At 34.2% G+C, this 22607-nt stretch overlaps 1 protein-coding gene across 4 annotated transcripts in view; it reads right to left on the bottom strand.

Annotated features, from left to right (window-relative positions):
• Positions 1–22607, bottom strand: part of MICU3 (mitochondrial calcium uptake family member 3) — a 53133-nt gene that overhangs the window by 10060 nt on the left and 20466 nt on the right. For 2 of the 4 annotated variants that reach the window (XM_030493161.1, XM_030493160.1), the window contains exons 5-13: positions 22026–22073; positions 20510–20592; positions 15642–15713; positions 14335–14373; positions 11013–11108; positions 5812–5912; positions 4796–4967; positions 2351–2459; positions 1216–1373 (exon numbers count right to left, since the gene is read on the bottom strand). In XM_030493161.1, coding sequence (XP_030349021.1) covers positions 1216–1373; positions 2351–2459; positions 4796–4967; positions 5812–5912; positions 11013–11108; positions 14335–14373; positions 15642–15713; positions 20510–20592; positions 22026–22073 — 878 coding nt within the window. The remainder of the gene's footprint in view (positions 1–1215; positions 1374–2350; positions 2460–4795; positions 4968–5811; positions 5913–11012; positions 11109–14334; positions 14374–15641; positions 15714–20509; positions 20593–22025; positions 22074–22607) is intronic. The other 2 variants (XM_030493163.1, XM_030493162.1) reach the window with 1 other exon arrangement.

Genomic DNA, 22607 nt, shown 5'->3' with positions numbered 1-22607 from the left:
ATATGTGATATCTGTCATGCATTTTGTGAAATAGAAACATGTAATACATTTAGAAGAATTATTTAGTAAGCAGACTGTTTCGTTGTTAAATTAAACATACACTGCACACTTACAATTAGTAAACAATTAAAACATACAGCTGAACATCTTGAAACAAGTTATGAAACAATCATCATTCCCACACCATAATAAAAGGAATTGAGGACCAACAAAGAAATAAGTTTGTCACAAATGCATTTTACATTTGATCATAATATTACAAAAACAAGTAGACTATTAGACTCAACACAACTTCACAAAAAGTTCTAAAATTATATTGAAGAAGCTAACTAAAAATGAGTAAAATTATAATACAGAAGTAACAAACTGAAATGTGAATTCAGGAACTATGATACAGTTTCAGATATATGTCTAAGCGATTACGTTGTCAGGAAGAACACCATTTTACATTTAGTAAAAAAATGTTAACATCTGCCATGTAAAGAAAAAAAAAAGTGACTTTTATTGATCATGCTCTAATGAAAAATTCTCTGCTACTATAAAATTCCCTGTACTACACAGAACCTGAAGATGGCAGCAAGGCCTATATATTCACCTAAAAGGCAATGCATGATTTTAAAGCCGTTCCCTATGAAAAGTTTCTGCAAGTAATTTCCAGCCCTCTAGCTTATTATAAATTTGATATATAAGACAGAGGGTTAAATTATCAAAAGCATCTTTGAACTAGAATATAGCATTGTTATGCAATTGTTCATTTGAAAATTAAAAACTATCTTCTGCTGCAACTCTTTCCAACAGTCATTATCAACACTTCGCATTTTAAATGTTTTAAAAGAGGCTAACCTTTAACTAAACTGCCAGAGTTTGAGAGACAAATTCTCTTTTCCCTCCAAACAACTCAGACATAATATATACCCTTGTCAAAGTTCTTAATGCCTATATAGCAATCACACAATACAGAAGAAATGACAGTATGCAGAGGATTTCCCATTTCCAATTTAGTTTGTGTACTATAAAGGTCCTCTCCGTACTGCTTCCTAACAAAAAAGTCAAGAATTTAAGAAGGAATTTATCTTACAGACTGATCCAGATTTCTACAAAACATATGCCTTTAAACATGTGCACTGTTTGCATCACACTGGTACTACAGGTGCTAAAGTACACAGTGGAAGTAGTAAAGTTAACTAAGATAACTACAAAAATTAGAATCCTTACCCTAAACCCTCGATTGAGTCTGTCTTTCATAATGCCAATAAATTCTTTGTAACTCAACTGGTCATCTCTGTCAACATCAAAAATCTTGAACACCGTGTTCACCAAATGTGGCGAAAGCTTCACACCTGTGGCTACATACACAGCACGTTTGAATTCATCTGCATAAAGAGAACATCAGAAGAAAGAACAAAACACAAAATTAATTTAATTGTACTTTGTGACAACATATTATGAAATACAAGTAAACTTTTGAGTTTTTACATTTAAGCACTCAAAAAACAAGAAAATGTGAAAATTAGGATTGAATTTCACAGTTCTAAACCAAGTAGTTCTCAACTGATATAAAATGATGCTGTTTAACTGGTACCAATTATCTTATACAAAAGATAAGAGTCCATATACTATGTGTAATAACAAAATTAGAAAATCATATTATAATTAAACTTCTGTTACATATATACCAATGGCATCTACTTAATTGACATCTGAAAACAGAACTTAAGAAATAGAGCACACAGAAAACAGTACAGTCCTTTGGTAAGGCCACATGAGGTAGGATTATGCTGGTGTGACCGTGTCAGACCCATAAGGATGCAACTTGAAGAGGGCACGCAAGTCTGACCACTTCACATACTGTTCCCCTGCACTCCCCAAGCATCTTAACTGTTGTATTAATGATTTTAGTCAGAAGATACCTGCCTAGTTCTTTCAGCACCCACTTACTGATTTGTTCAAAAATCTGTCTAATCCCTCTTCAGACCTTCTGACACTGTTTCCTTCTACATCCTTTGTAGAAGGCCAGGTTCCAAATGTCCACTGTGTGAAGAAATACTTGTGTTTGCTTTAAACTGATCTCTTATTAATGTCATCAAGTGCCTCCTAACTCTTGCATTGTAGGATTTGGTGACCAACTATTCTGCATTCAGCTTACCCAGCCCTTCTACGACTTCTTTGTAAAGCTTTATCATCTCTCTCCTGATATAACTGAGCCTTTTCCTTTCAAAGCTGGAGTCCTAGCCTTTTTAGCCATTTACCTGAGACACTGAAACTACAAACTAGGAATTCCAAAACATTTTTGGAGTTTTGTCAACAGTTCTGTATCTTTATCAACAAATTTTTATACGAATATACTTACCCTGACCTATGGAACGACTTGCAAAATTATACATTTGCATTGCAATTGTAAAGTCTTCTAGGTTGTTCAAGAATTGGAAAAATGATCTAAACTCGTCAAATGTGATACCCTAAAAAAATGGAAACACAATATGCACCAGAAGAATTATCAGTAGCGATGACAACTGAATACATAAACCTTACAGTTACATATGCCTACCAATGCTGTTAAAAATGCATAGACTTTCTTTAGGAGCTGTTATTTGTAGCAATCCAAGATGCCAGCTTAAATGAATCACTGCTTGGGATGCAGTTAGTAAAGGGAGGAAAACATCCTGTGAGGAGGCAGCATGCCATCTGAACATTTTAACGTGACTGCACTATGCCAAATAACCATCGTGTTGCTTTAGAGGCTTCTACATATAGCACCACCGAAGATTAACAGTGCCAACTGTGAGAGTAGCTGCCTATTACTTCACAGGCTAGACTAATTTTTCTTCTAAATGGAATCCTTTGGTTTGTATTAGTATTGCAGCATATTACTGCAACAATATAGAGAGTACATTTCATAATTTTCAAATTAGAATGTTATTACAAGTGTAAAAAAGCGCAAATGTATTAATATATTGCCTCCATGGTAGTAAGAGGTAAAGTTCTCAAAAGCCTGGGACCAGTACAAGAGATGCCACAGTAACTTACTTTTTCCACTATATTGATAGTGTATTTACCAAGCCAGTAATAAGGAGCTATGGAAAATGGCAACATCTTGTTTTACTTATGGGAGGTATAGCGTATGACACACTGGTATATGTCACTGGTCAAGTGGCAGGGTATTCCCAGAATGCAGCATAAGCAAACCTGTAACTGAGTGTCACAGCCTTCTGTGTGGAAGTATTCCATAACTCATGGTCCCACCGGAAAGCAAGAGGAGGAAACTACTGTGGAAGGCTTGCTACCAGAATAGTGGCACTGGAAGACTTAAGAGATGAACTTCCAAGACTACTTCCCTGGTTTAAAAGACAGTGTCTGTATTTGTATTTACTTAATCAACCTTTGCCATTCAAAGAAGTATTTCTGTGTACCTACGACTGTCATTTTTCAGTTACCCAAGATGTCATTGTTACACAAGCCCTGAATTTATTTTTTTTTTCCCTGATTCCCATATAAATGCAAATCTTCATTCCACCCTGAACAAAAAAATATCTGCAAATCGTGCAAAAAGAGTTTTGTACCACTTCTGGTGCACTGTCTTGGCTTTGAATACTGAATGCTGCGCAGACCTTTTAGAGATCCCAATCCTACCACTTCATCTTACACCTGATCTGGTGCAAAAGAGACAGTCCTGCTTTCCCTTCCTGCTTCACAGCTACATTCACCTCTCAGTGGACCTACTTCTGTTCAGCCACAAGAAGAATAAGAAAATCCAGATACTTGAACAGAAAGCTGTTGATTTATTTTTGAGGTGTGTTTCTATCAGGTCAGCTGACTGATCTTACTTCCTCTGTACACTGAAATTACAATGTAATTTCTCAAAAAAAAAAACCAAAAAACCACAAAACCCACCACCAAACCAAACCCAAACCCAAAACAAAAAAAAAAACAAATCCCAAACCACCACCACCAAAAAAACCAACAACAAACCACCAACCAAAACCAACCCAAACCCAAAACAAACCAAAACTGTCCAAACTGATTTATTACTTTCCTTTATAAGCTCTGCTGTCAATGCTATTAAAATAGATCGCTATTGAAAGAGTTAGATTTCTAGGGAAGATTAATCTGATCACCTTCTGTAAACACAAAGAGAAGGCGTATATCCAAAACATCCCTATTTGAAGGGCTACTTTTAACATTATCTTACTGATTACCATTGATGCACAGTTGCGACTGCATTTCTCTCAGGTACACTTCTGACAACACACTGGTTGTTAAACAAATGAAGGACTACCTACCTTATGACTTTTACTGGTTTTATTATTTTTTCTCTCTTCAGCCATTAAGAAGAACCACATACCCATCAATACTTATATAGAAATGATCGATTATTGAGACTATAAAACAACTAGACAAAATGTCAGTTATTTATGAAGAGGTGCTATTCCAGTGGCAGTGCAAAAGAGAAGAAAAATAAAAAACCACCTCATTTCTAAAGAATGTTTTTTTTTCAAGTCTTATGGTTTCTGCTGTTTAAACTGAATATTCACATAATATAAAGCTTTGTTACCTAAACTGCAAAAATATTACCACCTAAATCCTATGGAACATAATTCTATGCTATTTACTCTTATACTTTTTATTCAAGAAGTAATCTGAAAAACATGAGACACACAGCTTATGATCACAATAAAATCCTGGTGCCAATTAATTCAGTGACAGAATCTTACTCAGTCCAACAGGGCTATGCTTTCCTATCAATGACACTGGGACTGGATGCTGTGGTCCACTGCTGTCCTCGCTAAACAATTACCTTTTCTTCAGGAATCCTGCAGCGCATGTTTTCCAGGTAACTTGATGTATTTTCCACATTTGTATACCTCAAAAGAATATGGGCAAAGTCTTCCTCACTAATGGTGTTCATCCCGTTAGAGTAGGAAAGGAATTCTATCTCTAGAACTTCAGTCTGTAGGTTATCCATAAATCTAAAGCACAAACATAAATATGAGGAAATACTAGTACCTTACATTTGTCCTATTCATGTCCTTAAAATACTCATAGAATTTAAAGCCAAATACCATTGTGTAAATTAGTTCCCTTTTTGTAGTGCTGATGGCAAAATTGGTAAATCCTTTATCTATGTTGATGTACTTTCTAATCAATACAATAATCTTAACTCAAAGATGAATTGTTTTACTACGGATTAAACAACTTAATGCTTACATTTTTTATTTACTTCTAGTTTGTGTTTGCTTAATTTTCTTCTTCAGTGGGTCACTGATCTTTAGTTTTACACCCTAGACTGAAAATTCCACTATGGTACAAAATGAATTCCCCAAATTTATTCCCCAGATAGTTACTTACCAATTGTGATTAAACCTTACTCTTTTAACAAGCTAAGTACGATGAGCTCTTGCAGCCTTTCAATCTAAAATCTTTCTTTTTTAATTCTTCACTATTCTTATGATATTTCTATAAACTCCTCCCATTAACAGCATAGTTGGTAAATTCTGGACACCAAAACTGGATGAAGTATAAAACTAGCTACATATAAACATAATTTCCTTGATTCTGCTCGATGTCCTAGTTATACAGCTCAAGGATGGAATTAGCTCTCTGGTCACAGTACTGCTCTGGGAGCTTATTTGATTGTTAACCTGTAAGTTCCTTGTTACAGGTTCACAAAGGTTCCCATCCTGTAGACATTGACAAAGGGAACATAAACTTTATGTACATCTGAATAAACAATGTGTATAGTAATATAATACATATTAATTAGACCAAGTATGCAAGTATTTTTTACAGGGAATTGATAAAGTTGAGACTCACCTATAAAAATCTTCAAAGTTCAGTTCAGCTTTTCCTTTCTTGCCAAAAAAGTGTACAAGCAGTGTAGTATCTGACAGTGAACTTGAAATATCATCAGCACGCTTAAATATTAGAATAAAAAAAATTAAAGGCCATGATTGGATTAGTTACAGAAGAATAATCTGAGAATGCCTATCATCACAATAGACATTTCTCTTAAAAGAGTTTGTGGTTTATGTTCACAGTCTGAAAAACAAGTTTAGTATTAAGAAACATTAATTTAATTTAGTCATGCAATTTTCACACAAAACGACATTAGGCTATTAATTGCATTTAGCAGGAAACACTTATAACGGCAATATAATATAATGGAAACTACAATGAAGGGGAAAAAGCGTGAAAAAGAAAACCAGAAACTTGGGGGGGGAGGGGAATTAAAAAAAAGGGAAAAAAAAAAGTTCTAGTCAGTTGAGGTAAACCATAAAAATAAATCCCTTTGTACACAATCTCCTTTCCCTTCTACTATGCAACTACAAAGAAATTAAAGGACATTACCTCATATACTCCTATTTTATGTCTCAAAATTATTAAGTATGGGATTGTATTTCAAACCCAGTCACATCAGTCAGGTGTCCTTTATATTATTCTTCTCTACAAGTAGCAGATAATGACATTTAAATTTTATTGCCCAAATATGTTTAAAACAACAGAATTGTAAGAAATTTTGAAATAATGAAGTAATTCTGACTCACTCTCTTAAGAATGTTCCTCTCTATCGAGTATGTGGTCTCTGCATCAGTCAGGAATCTTTGAACACGTACTAATACTATTTCTTTAATAAGTAACTACCATATTTGAAAGCACAGAATTAGAATAGTAATACCAACTAATTTTGACCATTTGTAATAGCAAGAGTTGTAAATAAGAAGACATGCATATAAACAGAAGTAACTATCATTTTTGTATAGTGACTGTGCAAAATTCCACTTTTTTACTGCTTATTCATTACCCTTACTCTGCATATTCATTACCCTTACTGTCATGTATATGCATAGATTTTACCTCTTTTACAAAGAAACTCTTGATACACTGAAGAGCTAGTAATATAAGACAGTAATAAAAGGGTCTTAAATAAGCCACAGTATTCCCCATCATGGTAATGTCCATCTTGCATTAACGTGTGTCTGCCAACATTTGAAGTTCAAAAGTAGTATGCTTAGTCTCCTTGCTGCACCTGCCTAGGGAGAATCTTCTGTCCAAGCTCTCTCTTTTCTTATAAAGACAAGATAGAAGCAAAGTGGGAGCCAGTAGTCTCTGCTCTTCCTATGCAAGCTACCACCCATCAACAACACTGTATTTTTGCAACAGTGTGCTTGCCAACTCTACTGTTGAAGTACAAAACAGAATACACAGTACAGAAACCTACTAAGTATCTGGGAGACGTAAGAGTACTAATTTATCAACATAGTCATAGATTATAAACCTATAGGATTTACTATAAGTATAGAAAACTGTTTATACATATCTATGAAGATCTGCATATACGAACCTGCAAACTGGACTTAAGAGTCCTCTAAGTCTGACTTTATTTCATAACAGAAGAGGCTATAAATTTATAGCAGATGGAGAAACTCTAAATGAAGAAACTAGGACAAAAATTTTGAACAGTATGCAGTAGTTCAACATCATGTACCACAAAAAACTATTTCATATCTACATTCTCTGAAATATACTATATTAATTTCAAATTTACACACTGATTTGTAAAAAATGTACAATGCAATATCCATTAGTAGTATTCATGTATCAACCACAAGGAAAAATATTAAGCAGTAACAACACAAATCCCTTCCTTTCAACATCCAACAACTAAAGAAATGAGAGAGACTTTTCCGTACTTTAGTATAATCAGTTTAGGATTCTCAAGATTGTATTTCATGTACTCTTAGCTTCCTCTTCATCCTCATGTTCTTCTCCAGGGAGAAATATAATGACATAGTATATATATGTAGGCAGAGAGATATTTCATGTCCTTCAATTAAGACAGCTCCACTCTTCAAGTGAGCAGACTAATTCAGAGAAGTAATCACTATTTGTCTTTTAATATTGTTATCCTCTACTATACGACACAAAATACTGAAATGCAGATACCCTGATTTCTTATGTGTTTTAAGCAATTAAATCCCTCAGCACATTCAAACAATATCCCTCAAGTACACTGAAAAGATATCAAATGTTAAATTACAGCCTTTCATCTTGCAAAAACATTTCAAAATCTTAGACTTAGGTTGCATTCACCCATATTTAAAGAACTATTTAAAAATATACAATCTAAGTCTTTTCACAATTCCCATTTGGTCAGCCTCACTAAACGAAAAAACCTCAAACAAAAACCTCACCCCAGAAACTCAACCCAGTATGCTTTTCTGCAGAATTGCAGGCAACTGAAAACTATTCCTGTGCTCCTTCTGCACTTCATAGCATTAAATAAATTCTCTCTCTGAAGGGGTAATGATAAAAAAAAAGCCTTAATCATTTAAAACTATTATTTATTGTTCATAAAAACTGAATTTTTTATTTTAGATTGGTGAAAATGAAATGACCACACCTGTTTCCATAGACACAAATGAGCCTCTATTCTGATCTAATATATTGTGCAGTCATTTAAATGAGAATAATGCCCTGCCTCATTTCTCTTTACCTTTCCACTAACTGCAATACAAATACAGGTAAACAGACAAACAGGAGAGAAAAGTGTTTCAGTCACATTATTGGCTTGCTGCATAATGGCAACATCTTTTCCTCTGAATTTCCTAACTTGAAGAGCAGTAAATCTGTTTTAATATTCTGCAAAATTAATTTCAAGCTTTCCATTAAAGAGGATTGACTAAAACTAAGTTATTCTCATAAGGGATGGTCCACTTGTAGCAACAAATTCTGAAAATGAAGTAAGCATGTTATGCTTTGAATTAGTAAGAGATTTCTTACTTCAAATCCCTGATTTTTTCAATAGTCATAATGACTCTACTGATTCCCAGTTTCATTTAGAAATCTAAGAATAAACCCACAAACTGAATTCAGTGATAACTGGCATATTCCAACAGGATGCTAAATTAGGAATAGCTGAAACGGTACTGTAAGCTGCCTGAGAAAGAAACTGGAAGTGATGAATAAAGAACAAAGAGACCTTGTAAGTTGACTCCCACAAGGAACCTTATTTACTTTCCTTTTCAACTTACACAAGGCCTTCTCGAAAGGCTATGAAACAACACAGATGCCAGTGTCACCTAGCTTTATGCCACTTTGTTAGTACAAATGGCTATAATATTATTCAGATGTGAAAGTACCTGGGAGAGAGAATATGGATGAAAGCCAGCTGGCTTGACCTTAACCCAAGGAAGATAAAAGATGATTATGGCAAGAAGTGGAAAATTGTCAGTGGAGCAAATGCAGGACATCATTTTTCTTCATAAAATGATGAGCAGAGAGACCTTTTATACATTTTACAGACCATTTAAATCAATGTTTAGTATAGCTGATGTTAAGCTTCAATTACATTGTAGTTACAGATACTAGTCTGAGGCATCAGATGTAAAAAACCTCTCTCTCTTTAAATTAAAGGTGTGTAGAAATTACCAAACTTAAGTCCACCTATACTTGGGACGGAATCCATGCCAGTTAATTGCAGATTAAGACAACAGTTAATTCAGAAAACTCAGTTCCTCAAGCTTCTTAAATAGTCAATGAAAATAGTGGCCCACTCTCTCCTCTATTGTCTGACTAGACAAGAATGCTGATTTTCTGGGATTTAAAATCTGGTGGAAGAAATAAGGACTAATAACTGGACTCATACAGGATCTCATCAATTTAAAAGCAAGGAAAGAAAGGCTGGGTATACTGCTTTATTGCAAGATTACTATGAGGGTATTATTACTGTGAGTATTGCTACAAATAGTAGTATAAAACTCAATTCTGTAACACTGCATTTTGTTTTGTTCAAAGGCAAATGGGCTCAAGCTGAGAGAGGTACAGAGAAGGCCTACTTGATACCTGGGAAATGTAGGTCCTACCCTAAGAGAAAAACCAAAGACTTTGTTGTATTTAGCCTACGATAAGCAAAACTGAGGGCTATGACTGCATTTATAAATACAACCATGAATAAGAAGATTAACACTAAAGAAGAAAAAGCTCTATGAAAATTAAGGGACAACAGACTGGTATAAAGGGACTGAGCAAATTTAACCTGGAAATTAGAAAAAGTCCATCCAAGTCCTAAGGTTATTCAACAGCTTCTGCAGAGGAACAGTAGGGACAAAACACTAATTACTTTTAATATGGAGCACACATTGCTTATGAAGCAAAAAAAAAGATCATTTTACCCTGGAGGTCCGTTTCAGTTCCTTGTTCTTTTCTCATTATGATCCTGCTTATGAAGCATGGGACTTGAGATCAGAGTCAGTGGGGAGTTGCTGTATGTCCTTTAATGCCACAACCAGCAGAGCAAGCACCCTCACTGTATGGGGCACAGAAAAGCCTAAATGATCTAGTTTTCTGACCCTCTTAAATGATCAATACAAATAAATGTCTCAATTATCTGAAAGCAGAGCATGAAACAAGAATCTTATTAGAATTTAAAGCACTATGGAAATTAATTTGACAGCTCAGTGATATTGCTAGTCCTCCATAATGATCACATGATATTAAGAAAAAGGTTGATTAATATAACTTAAAACATTCCTGGTTTGATCTGACAGTTAAAATAATCTTTGTGTGATACTGTTTTTGTGAAGATAAGCTCTGGAAACATACATAAAAAGCACATTAAGGACCTAAAAAGGTTAAAAGCTTAGAGGGCTTCAACTCTCATTAAAGTTGTCATATCACTAGACCAAGCCTAAATGACAAAGTTTTCCTGAATTACTTCTCTGTGAAATATCATCACTGTTAGTGTTAGCAAATGCTTTGTATAGTAAAGACTGAAGAGGATTTGATCTTCCAACTCTTTCAAAAGGTAACTTTGCTTTTACTTGGAAATTACAACTTTCAATTACACTGCATGGAACTAAATCTATTTCATCTTAGAACTTTCAGTGTTTGTTTTTGTTTTTTAAATAATTAAAACAAAGAGAAGAAACAAAGTGCGTAAAACAGGAAAATAATCAGAACATAAATAAATAAAATAGCAGTCTGTTTATGGACCAGAGACAGAGGTTGGCTTATACCTCCGCAAGGTCCGAAAAGAGTGCTTGGCTTGTGCTACGTCTCAAAGTATCCCAATAGCTTCTGGGAACAAGGTCCTCTCCTTCTGTTTTAAGGACCTGCAGAAGTTTCAAGAAGCACAATTGTTTGAAAACCAACAAACAATAAAACAACCATTTACAGACTTCAAAACTTTTCCCAACTGATCTTCAATAGCATGGCTTGCTTCCTTTGTTTCTACACAGAGAAATTTCTATCTAGTTACATGACACTTTATAAATGAAAAGAACACTGATCTGTTACAGCTATTTGCTTATTATTCATAACCTGGCTGTGCCAGAAGTATCACCAGACTCCACTTCCTGAACAAAATCAGAGAAAACATCCATCTAAATTCAGTATTTTGCTGTTGTTTTTTTTTAAACGATTCTGTGTTGCCCCCCCAAATGTTAATTTTTGTACTTACGAAATTTCTCATTGTTCAAAATATAAATATTACCATACAGCTAGTTATCTAAAATTGTTTTCATCCAATAATGAGGAGGACATACTTGCACCAATCAAGAAATAGAAAAAAGTCTCAGAAGTCCAACTTCAACTGTAACATACTTATACAGAAAACACTATGCACATATGATGATCAAACTTACCTTGTTTAAACAGAAAACTGGTGATTAATCTCTCCAAGTAAAATACGCTTATCTTGTGCTCTGAAATGTTTCATTTTTGGAAGCCTGAAAAATCCTCCCTTATTAAAACAGACCTTTCTTTATTTTGCAATTAGTCTTGGAAGACTATGCAATACATTTCTCCCCCCCCACCAAAGAACCTAAGGGAGGTGATCCTAAAGACAGTAGAAGGCTATTTGAACTTGGTTAGGGTTACTTCAACTAAATAAACTTTCCCCTTTCCCTCCAAAAAGTAATCTAAACTATGTCTACCACTTTTATGGCTCCCCACTCACATCCATGTGGGCAAGCAAAACGAAGACAGAATGAGTTTAATCTTCTAACTACAAATGAAAACCTTTTTTTTGTTTTTACTCAGCACATACTGTTCTCTTGATTTATGCTGCTGTGCGATGTATAAACCCACACTGTTATCATAAAGAACACTGTACAGAGTTGAAGGTTTATTGTCTCTATGTATTCTACATTACCTCAACACATTTTATGTACTGCTTTTACAAGTTCTATTACGTATTTCCTCCACTGACCAATTCAACTCAGCTTTCTGTAAATTGTTATCAAAGAAACATGACAAACTACCAAGAATTATGCCCATGCTTAATGTATATTATACTTTTGTTTCCTTTTCGAAAAATTCTGGTTTTATACCTTTCTCTTATTATGGAGTAACAGTTCCTACATCGTGGCCACAGTATTCTCATATATAACTCCACTTAGTCCTAAACTGCTAAACTCATATAATTTGTTTACGTCAGTGTGTATAGGATTAGGTCCTTAGCAGTTGCCCTCTTACACTTCTATGTTTTACTGGGTCATGTGAATAAATAAAACCTCGTTCTTTTCTGCATACAATTCTGTAATTATCTATTTTAAGTGTTCACTGAATTTGTGCTCTTAGTGGAGATGTACTTTAGCCAATGGAATTAGTACTTACGGGCGTGCACATTTTATTTTCCTTACATGCATCTCATCATAATTATCATGTTCTGGTTGGCATTTGGCTAGTGAAAACACTCATGCAACACACGCTGATGTAGCCTCAACACACAGCTGCAGTATGCCCCAGAACATGACTTGAAAGAATTAACCTATTCAAATGAAAATACAAAAATATTTAACTCATTTTAAATATGTCACAGTATGCACTCTATGGCTTATAGACTAGACCTTGACACTTCTCAAAAAATTAGAACTGTTTTGAAAGATGAAGGGAGCAGGAGGGCCCAACACTCTGGACTATCCCAGACATTTTAGGGCTGCATCTCCTTGGTCTTGAGTATCTTCAACTCCCCAGGACACCAAGGCAAACTGGAAAGGCTGCTACATGTCTTGTTTCAGTAAGAGAAATAGAAACCCAAAATATCAATTTTCTGGAGTGGGGGATTTGTCAGATACTGTCATTTCCTATACACCTGAGTCTCCTTTACATGGTGATCTCCATTCAGGTTGCAGGAGGGCAGAAAAGGATGATGCACACCTGGGCATCATCTTGATAATGAGTTTGGATGTGGCTGGAGTCTAGAAAGAGATCATTTTCTAAAGCTTAAAATTATTATATGAGTAGGAAAGCCTAACTAGTTTGGTTTCATTTTAAAACAGGAGGCAGCACAGGAATATGGCAACCACTCTACAGCATCTTTTGCTGCAGTGAAGCCTGATCTAAAGTCCATTGAATCATAAGGCCTTACATTCCCTACTACATTATTCTCACAACACTGCAGCATCTACATCATGTCACTGCACCATTTCATTCAACAGACTTCCTTCCTGCATACTGCCCAAATTGTATGTGCTAACTTCACAGGAAATAAGTCTGCACATTCCTGTGAATGCTTATATAAAGAAACAGACTTTAAAATTGGAATTTCATTAGTCATCTAGTTCTCCTAAGTTCCCTCTCCTCACTTTGAATATCATAATAATTGTACCCAAACAAGTTTAATTCTTTCATTTTAACAACTTTTTTTTTTTTTTTGGTACAACAGTTTTACTTCTGCTGTGATCCAAAAATTAATCAGACCATGATGAAGACATTGAAAAACCCAGAAGATATCTCTCTGGCCGATTCTCTCTCCCACTCCTCAAAACTGATTGAAAGTAAGTTTACCATCACCTACATAATACAGGGACCATTTTCTGTAAATCCTATGCTAGTTCGGCACTGAAAGTTCTTATTTATTTGTTTTCTGAGTGAAGCACAAAAATATAAAAGCTCTCTTCTAGTTTCTTTTTCGGTAGGGGGAGGAACTAAGAGGTGAAGGATTCATTTGACTAATTATTATTTCACGTTATACGCAAGGAGACAAGAGAGACCTGGATCAAATGACTCATGCAGAATGACTTAAATTGCACACATTAGTTAAAAACAAGTCTATGATTTCTCAAGACATATTTTGTCCTTTCCCTTCAAAATAACATTTTTTTCATTTTATATAAATAGAGAGACCAACCTTTCCTCTGGGTAGGCTTGCCTGTTTCAGAATGCATGCAACAAGCATGCAAAATCTTTTATGCAAGTAAAGATCCATTACATTTTTACTGATTAGCAGAAGTAATTTACTCAATGAAAAAGACAAATATAGTTAATTTTCTTATAGAAGACTATTTCACCTCACTGGTGAAGACTGCATACATTGAAAATAATTTGAGTACATACACTGTTAGCAGAAGTATGATATCCATACAGCTGAAGACGCTGACATACAGCAAACATGTATCCAAGTATCACATGTCAGAATGAAGCCAAAAGAAAGGGGGGGGGGAGAAAGGACAACAGAATAGGTTAAGACAGGCATATCTTTATTTTATATATTACTAGATTTGTTTGTTTTTAAAATTACAGGAAGAAAAAATGGTTTATCTTTAATCTCATTCTTCAAAATTTCAAAAGAGAAGTATGGAGTTGCAGAGATTACTCACAGGAGAAATGTTCTATTTTGCAATCCTTACTTTTGCCTAAAGCTCTTCCTTTAGGTGTAAGTTTCCTTTGTTCAGAATAATATGTGTGAAAGATTCAACAACTGACCTACAGTTTTGAAAAACTAAGAAGGACAGGTCTCTCTGGGTGGGAAGAAGAGATCCCTTTTTATGCTCAGAGAAGGTTTGAAAAGTAGTTAATTCTTGAAATGCAAACTTCCTATGGTTTCAAGACAAAGATCTGAGATCAAGCACTTACAGTTTCAGAAGGATAATGGGCACTATGAGAAGCTTTGCTGTATGACAAAAACTTTCTTGTGATAGGGAATTTTTGCAATAAATATGCAAATTGCAAATGAACATTTTTTTTTCTGCTGTGAGCTTGACAAAGACTTGTCTCTGATTTTACCTGTCCAACAGTAAAATAAGTTCCTGCTACTGCTGCCATCCTCCAGACGAACCACAACAGACTTGTCTGACTTACTTTTCTTGTACACATAAAAAAAAATGTAAATTTGACATTCCACTAAAAATGTTTTGCATTGGTCATAATCAGTATTTAGTAAAAAAGAAAGATAAATTTGAATATAAAATCTAAGTTCATTTATAATATTTCATCAGCTATTTTAGAATCAGGATCAGTATGTCTACATGAACAGCTTCAGTTAGTTATGAGCAAGAGCATAATTTGGTCTTGCCACTGAGATCGCTCACTCTTACAGACGATAACACTGGGACATTACTATTCACTTTTGCCTAAATTTATAAACTCCAAATGGAATTAATGCTACTGTCATAATATGTAATACAGTATTTAAACACTAATTTTTCCTTTCTATGCATGACTCAGAGATTTTTTTAAATAACTGCAGTTTGGGTTATATATTGCTTTTTTCTATATATAAAATTATGCATATTATTTTCATGATATGAATTTACTGTTTAAAAAAAAAGTGATTAATGAAATACACAATTTCATCCTATATAAAAAAAAAAAACAACAAACCCAAACCAACTACCAGCTGTTACTATTCTAATTTTACTTACCAGCATTGCACGTTTTTCTTCATCTCCTTTTCTTTCTCTCTTTTCATTTTTTTTCCTGAAAATTTCTTGTAGCTAAAAAACAAACCATTTTGTTCTTACTCAGTTTTCAGGCTATTTCACATGCATAACAATAATTCATCATGAGGAATGTTGCAAACTAATTAAAATATCAGTGTTTCAATGGTACTTTATTGTTCATATTCATGCCTTCATGTTCCTCCTGTGACCTTAACCATAACACGGAAAGGAAAAAGGAAGTAAGGCTACAGTAAGTACACAAAGTAAGGCTAATAATTCTATTTGGGAACACAATACTAAGAACATTCTATTTAGGTTTATATTTTATCTAATCCAGCCTATACCAAAAGGGGAAGCTCCAGCCTTTTTCACCACCTCTAGGCACATCCTTTTTTGTCAGGTACTAATTAGTATCTGTGTGGCTATGTAGTCAGATGGATTGATCTTTTTTTTTCATATTGTTAGTTTCTAACCAGATCAGTTCTTATTCCTGCTGGCACAAGGGAGGGGTGGAAACAGCTGGTGGGGGTGAAACATTCCCTTTCAGCAGCAACAAACTACTACTCAAGAATAATTTATCAAGTACGCTTTTTTTTCAAGTCTGTTCAAAGAATACCTTCAGGTCTTGTAAAATACCCCTCTCACAACTTTCTCTAAGAGCTTTAAACATGACTTCTGAGAAAACGTCACATACCAGATCTAAAACATACCGATTCTTGAGCATATTTATTTTTTGAACTTATAAAGTCTTCCAAGGACTGGTCTGTTCTTTTCTTTCTTTATAAGTATCTGTTTTATTTAGCTATTTTTATTTATAGTAATACTTGTTAATATTCCCAAACAATTAGAAAAAAAGTGTCACAATGTTTACTTTTCACTGCAAGAGAGATCAGTATTAAGTATATAGGATGCCATCTATACCTCTACCAGCAATCTTCAGCTTTCACAACCTGCACGTGAAAATATTGTACTGCCACTTGTAGCATTTGCTAATCTGAAAGTGGACTGGAAAAAGAATAAATGTTGTGGGTAAAAAATTTCTTCTATCTAGAATATGGTATTTTCAGAACCAAACATCATGGCATACAGACACAATTGTGGCAGTTGTTTCAAAGACCTGATTTTACCTACTAGAAGTTTGATAAAAACCTGATACTGTAATGACATGGCCACAGAGCTCCCTAGGGATCAGAACGTGAAAGACAGACTGTGTGTGATAAATACTGCAAGCAAATTTATCAAATTGAATTTCAGAATACTGCATTTCAGAGAAGGCAGATTACGCAGACAAAGGGTTCAGCAAGATCTACTGCAGGGGCATAACAACACTGAAATAAATGAACAGTGTTTAGTGATTAAATAGCAAATGAATTTATAAATAACGTTTTATGAATTTCCAAAATTGATTACTGTGTTCTGGAATCGTCTCTTTCCAGCACAGAGCAGAATATTGTGCGTATATATTTTTGAGTATAGGATCAATTTACAGACCTTGTTATGTTTTTTCTAATTTTTTTGCAAAGCTGCAGTCACAAATTACCGTAACCTATGCTGACAAGGAAAGAGTCACGATAGGACATTTAGCTGGATGGCAAAGAGTATTACACAGCTTGCAACCCTAAACTGTGGAAAGAAGAAAAGTAAATGAAGAGAGAGAAGGAGAAAGAAAATACCTTGTGAAAAGTGAAGTGACAAGCCATCAAGTAGGAGAGAACAGTGGCAGCAATTGAAAAACCAAAAAAGAACAGTAAAAAGCAATGCATCCTTGGATGTATTTCTCCTGCCATAGAGGCAAAGGGAGTAGGATTCTGTTGCATTCATCATTAAAGCACTTGCTAAACTTCTGGAAATGGATCTTTTGCTCAGAAAAAGTGCTACAGGATACCAGTGAGTAGAAAAGTGAATGCAAAAAGGATCTAGGAATACTTTCATAGGAACATTGTTTGAAAGAGGATAATGAGACTGACTGCTGAAAGCAGCAAAACCAAGATCTCCTGTAACAAGGCAACACAATCCTTCTGTTCCCTAACCTCCACCCTATGACATAAGCAAAAAGGAAAGCACAAACACCATGGAATTAGTTTACAAACCCACTAAAGCTGTTATCAGAAAAATTAAGTGTTTTTCAACTCTTCGCTACACATACTCTTCAAAAATTACATGTAATCCCTACACCAATCTCTTTAAAGTCTCTTCATTTGCAAAACTGAATAGTATTAACTATACTTCCAATCCTATGGCTGTAATCAACGGAGAAGTATACTGCAAATGTTTGATATCATTCCAATGGCAACACTTATGAGTGTCCTGCTACCAGGCACACAGGAGATGATGCACATGCAGGCAAGGCAAGTAGAGATGCCAAATGCATGTTCTGGGGCCAGGTCTGTCACAGCTGCGGCATCACTAAATCAACTTTTATTTTCATATTTACTTTTATTTACACAGACGTTATCTATCTACATACTGATCTATTTTAGTCTTTCTCACTTCAGATCTAACATTCTGACTTACGGGTTTTGATGTAATTTTTGAAAGGTCACTGACACAGTAAGCAAGAATTTAAGATCAGGTTTAATTTATACAAATTTATTAAATACAATAATAGGTGGAGAACAGTATATCTAATGTTTGAAAATTCTGCTTTCTTCTATCCACCAAGACTGGTAAAGAAAAAGAATAAGAAGGAGAAAACATTCTGTTTTACTGACTCACGAAAGACCTTTTTTTTTTTTATTTCTTCCTCTATTTTCCTTTAGCCAATTAATCCAATGTTTGCTGGCTTTTTCCCTCAACTGGAAGAGATGGTTGTTAGGAATTAGCAATTATAAATATATGTACATTTAATACTGGAATACAAAAAAATTATCAGCATACCACAATCTGGAAGTGGTGACAGCTTCCAGAATAAACAAGACCTGTTCTGCTTAAGCTAGGCCACAAGAAAACAAGACCTCGGATTTCAGATCTCACTTCCTTGAAAAGGAGAATTGAGGGAAGTTCAGTGTTTTGAGGACAGTTCCTTTCACGTTTCCCTTTTCTTTAGGTTAGCATAGCTTATATGAATAAAGCCTTGTAACTTCACTTGAAAACAATTAAGAAACAGCACACAGGAAATTAGAACGTCTTCGTTTTAGATAAACATGGTCTGAAACTGAAATCCATTCCATGTGTCTGTTTCCTCTTTATATTTTGTTCCATTTTTTTCTTCTTCTTCAGTAAGGCAGTGGGCTTTTTCTCATGCATTTTTACTGCATTTATTTATAAACTCAACTATACAAAAAAATGTATGAAGAATTGATATCTTCTGCAAATATATTTTTTACAAACATCTGATTAAATTCTTATAAATATTTTTTATTCTATTAATCACCTGTACTTGTTCAGCAGAAAATAAAGGCCTTGTGCAGTCTTCAGAAAGCTTGTCTAAACCACTAACCACAAAATTTTAAATGCTAATTTTGACAGAAACGTCCAAAACTACGGTTTTGCCATAACTGAGTGTTTCAGTGTAATTCCAGACATCTGCTGCATATGGATATTACCAATTTACAAAACTCTGATTTATACTGCATTGTGCAGTTTGGTAATGTAAAACCATGTAGGTGCCGTAAAATCAGAAGCCCCAGTGCTGAGTGGGCAATCTTCTACATTTCCCGATTTTTTAAAAAACGACCAATTTTTTACTTCATCAGTGACATTAATTTAGAATAACATTAACTATTCTCTCTTTCTCTCTTTGTAATCAGAAAATAAATGACATTAACATAAACCTGAAATAGCACTCTTGTTCCAAGGCTTTTTAATTTTATACTTGTCAGTGCAAACACAATTCTCCTGTACTTAGTGGATCCTATCACCTTAAAAATGATGAAATATTAGAATTTTAAAATGCAATTATCAGATTTATCATGATCAAAATCAATTTCTAATGTGTGATTTAAGGTTTTTTGAAGATTTTCTGTCAAGTGCCAAATTATTCTTAATGCACAAATCTCAATTACATGAAATAAGCCAATTTTTCTTTCAAACTCGGGGCCTTTTAGAACTGTTTAAATTTCTAATCAGAAGAAAAATAAACTCTCTGTTTAAATAACTAGCAAGAAGTATTTACAGAACTGCTTTTTCCAAGCAATAAACTGAGTAAAGCTCTTTTTTGAAAAATACTGTAATTCAGATTTGTAATTAACAAAACCACGGATATAACGAAACTACTGCCAAATTCTAGATGTCCTGCCAACTGTTCCTAAATTATTCAGCCCAAAATCAATTTTGCTATGAGGAATTTTCTCAGTAAAAAGAAACCAATGAACCCCAGTTTAACAAATTGCCTCAGCATATGGATTTCATGGGCTGAACTAGATTATATATATACAGTATGTTTTATTTCAGTAAAAATCTTGTCCAAAACAGATGATAGTATCACATTATGTCAGTCAATATTTTCAGGTCACCTGGGTTTATAAGCAAAATGAATGACAAAGTGAAGTGGTCTCCCAGGAAAAGATTCTTTTTCAAGTCCCTCCACCATTACGGTAATTAAATTATTCTGCTGACCACTGATACAACAATATTACTTTAACAGGCTAATTACTTGTGAATGTAGTAGCAATAAAAAAGATCCAGAATAAAAACTGGAATTAAGCTTCAAAAACCATTATATGCAACACACCTGTGCACTGTAATAAGGAGCTACTGTTTACAATTTACATTACATCTGCTATTTACATTAAATAAGACACAACCAACCACATTCAGTGAATAGCTCATATTCTCATTATTACCGACATCAGACAAAAAATGAATTTCAAAAGTAGGTAAAAATACTCAAAGAATGAAAATATACATACCACTAAGAATTCCTTTTTGTCCACCATCTCATTGCCATCAGTATCGAACATGTTGAAAGCAATTCTAAAACCTGCATGTGGTTCTGCGAAAAAAAAAAATCCCTATTAAATTATTTATTTGCTTGGAAAGGAATCAAATATAAAACTCTAAGAAATTATTTGGTGTCTGTTTATAACAGCCATATCCTCAACTAATTTGAATTGATACATTTGTGTACATAGTAAATGCAAATCCTAACATCTGTAAAACAATATTATCCATGTTATGAAAACAGAAGGCATGCTCACAAATTCTTAGATTAGGGGAAATAGACAGTAGAAATAGACCATGAAATATTACCAAAAAAAATATCACACACTACTGGCTGGTTGGGTAGTTAACAGTGTTAGTTCATAACTAGAGTCCATTTTGTTGCAAAACACAAATTTGTAGAAAATAAATTTTCTGTGAAAACACAGCATTCTAATAGACACTTTAAAAAGTTTTGCAAAAATGGTATAAGATGCAACTTCTGGCCAAAACAAATGATGTGTTAAAAAAGACCCAGAATTTTCTTGTTTACGTGCCTAGAGTCCCTGAAATTTAAAATCAGGTTTGAATTATTATAATTTGAATTATTTCTGAAATATGGGGATTTTGAAGGTAACTGTAAGTGAAGCTTTAGGCAACATTTTGGTGATACTCAATGATTTGCAATATGGATGAATAATGCCCAGAAGTTAGTAAAGATAACAAGGAAATTATGGAAGAATATCCACTGATCCAACAGTTAGATTTTAAGGGTTCAGGGTCAAGTTCCTGCTCTGATTCACAGTAAGAATCCAGATCATGTCTGGAGAAAAAAACACTAATAAATTCAATAAAAGTATTTTCATTACATACAAACAGAATAGAAGTGAAACACTTTGCTTCTTCCCAAAAAACACTTCCTTAAAAATCAAAACATAGTCTGTATTGGCTTAGTTTAAGTTGTTCTGCTTTGGTTTTATGGGAGATAGAAGAATAAGTATTCAATTTTGTTAATGTTTTCCAGCATAAACAAACATTTACTTCAGTTTGGCAGATTTTGTATTTTATCACTGTCTCACTGATGTCACCCATTATGGACTAATAGGTGAAAGAACCCCGTAATAATGTGTATCTTTCTCTTCTCCCTACACTCAGTATCCTTTATGAACTTCACCTAGAATTTTTGTAGGAATTTCAAAGAAGAAAATAAATTTAAGCTCTTAACTGGAGCTTAGCTGAAGTATACAGCTCAACTTTCTCATCAGTAAAAGGTGTTCACATCAGTAAAATCTCTCCTAGATAACAAAGCACTTAAATAAAACGTGACACAAGATTCCAGTAGGACAGGAGAGTTTTGAATGGATGCAGAGACGTATGATATGCAGGAGAAGGGAAAGGAAAGAGTACTGTAACATACAACACATGCAGAACTTATAAATACATAAGAAAGCTTTTGGTTTTGTTTGTGTTTGTTTGGTTGTTTTTTTCCCTTCCAAGAATACTTACTTGTTAAAATACATAAGAGGAATAAATATTCTGTGTAAGATATCACACCTGAAGACAAAACAAAAAGTTATGCCATATTAGTTTTACATTGTCTTCACATCCAACTTGAAAATATTAAATCTATGTATAAGAAGAACAATTTCTGTTGCATATGCATATTCATACTTGTGTACATGTGACTATATTCAAGCTGGTCAATGAGTTATTTATCTAAAATATTGATCAATGGGGTGGGGGGTTTTGTTTGGGTTTGTTTTTGACTATTTTAGGGGAGGAATACATTGAATATGGCAAATAAACAAGTAGAGTCAGTGGAGAATGGCTCATTAAACAGAAGCTGGCTAGATACTTAGAAGTTAATGCAAATTATTTATTTGATTTTCTTTCCTGAAACCCCACTGATAACTCATGACAACACTCTCTAACAGTATGAGAACATTAATAGTGCTCCCTCCTGATACATACCATCTGAATACAGTTCTTGACTCTAATACGTGTTTCCTAAGTGCATGCCCTATATTAATTGAAAACTTGGCCTCATGTTACTTATGAAAGCACAGATTTTGAGTTGTTCCTATATGA

Source organism: Strigops habroptila, chromosome 7 (genome assembly GCF_004027225.2).
Source record: "Strigops habroptila isolate Jane chromosome 7, bStrHab1.2.pri, whole genome shotgun sequence".
In the NCBI taxonomy this organism is placed as follows: Eukaryota; Metazoa; Chordata; class Aves; order Psittaciformes; family Psittacidae; genus Strigops; species Strigops habroptila.
This window is presented reverse-complemented; position numbering and strand designations above follow the sequence as displayed.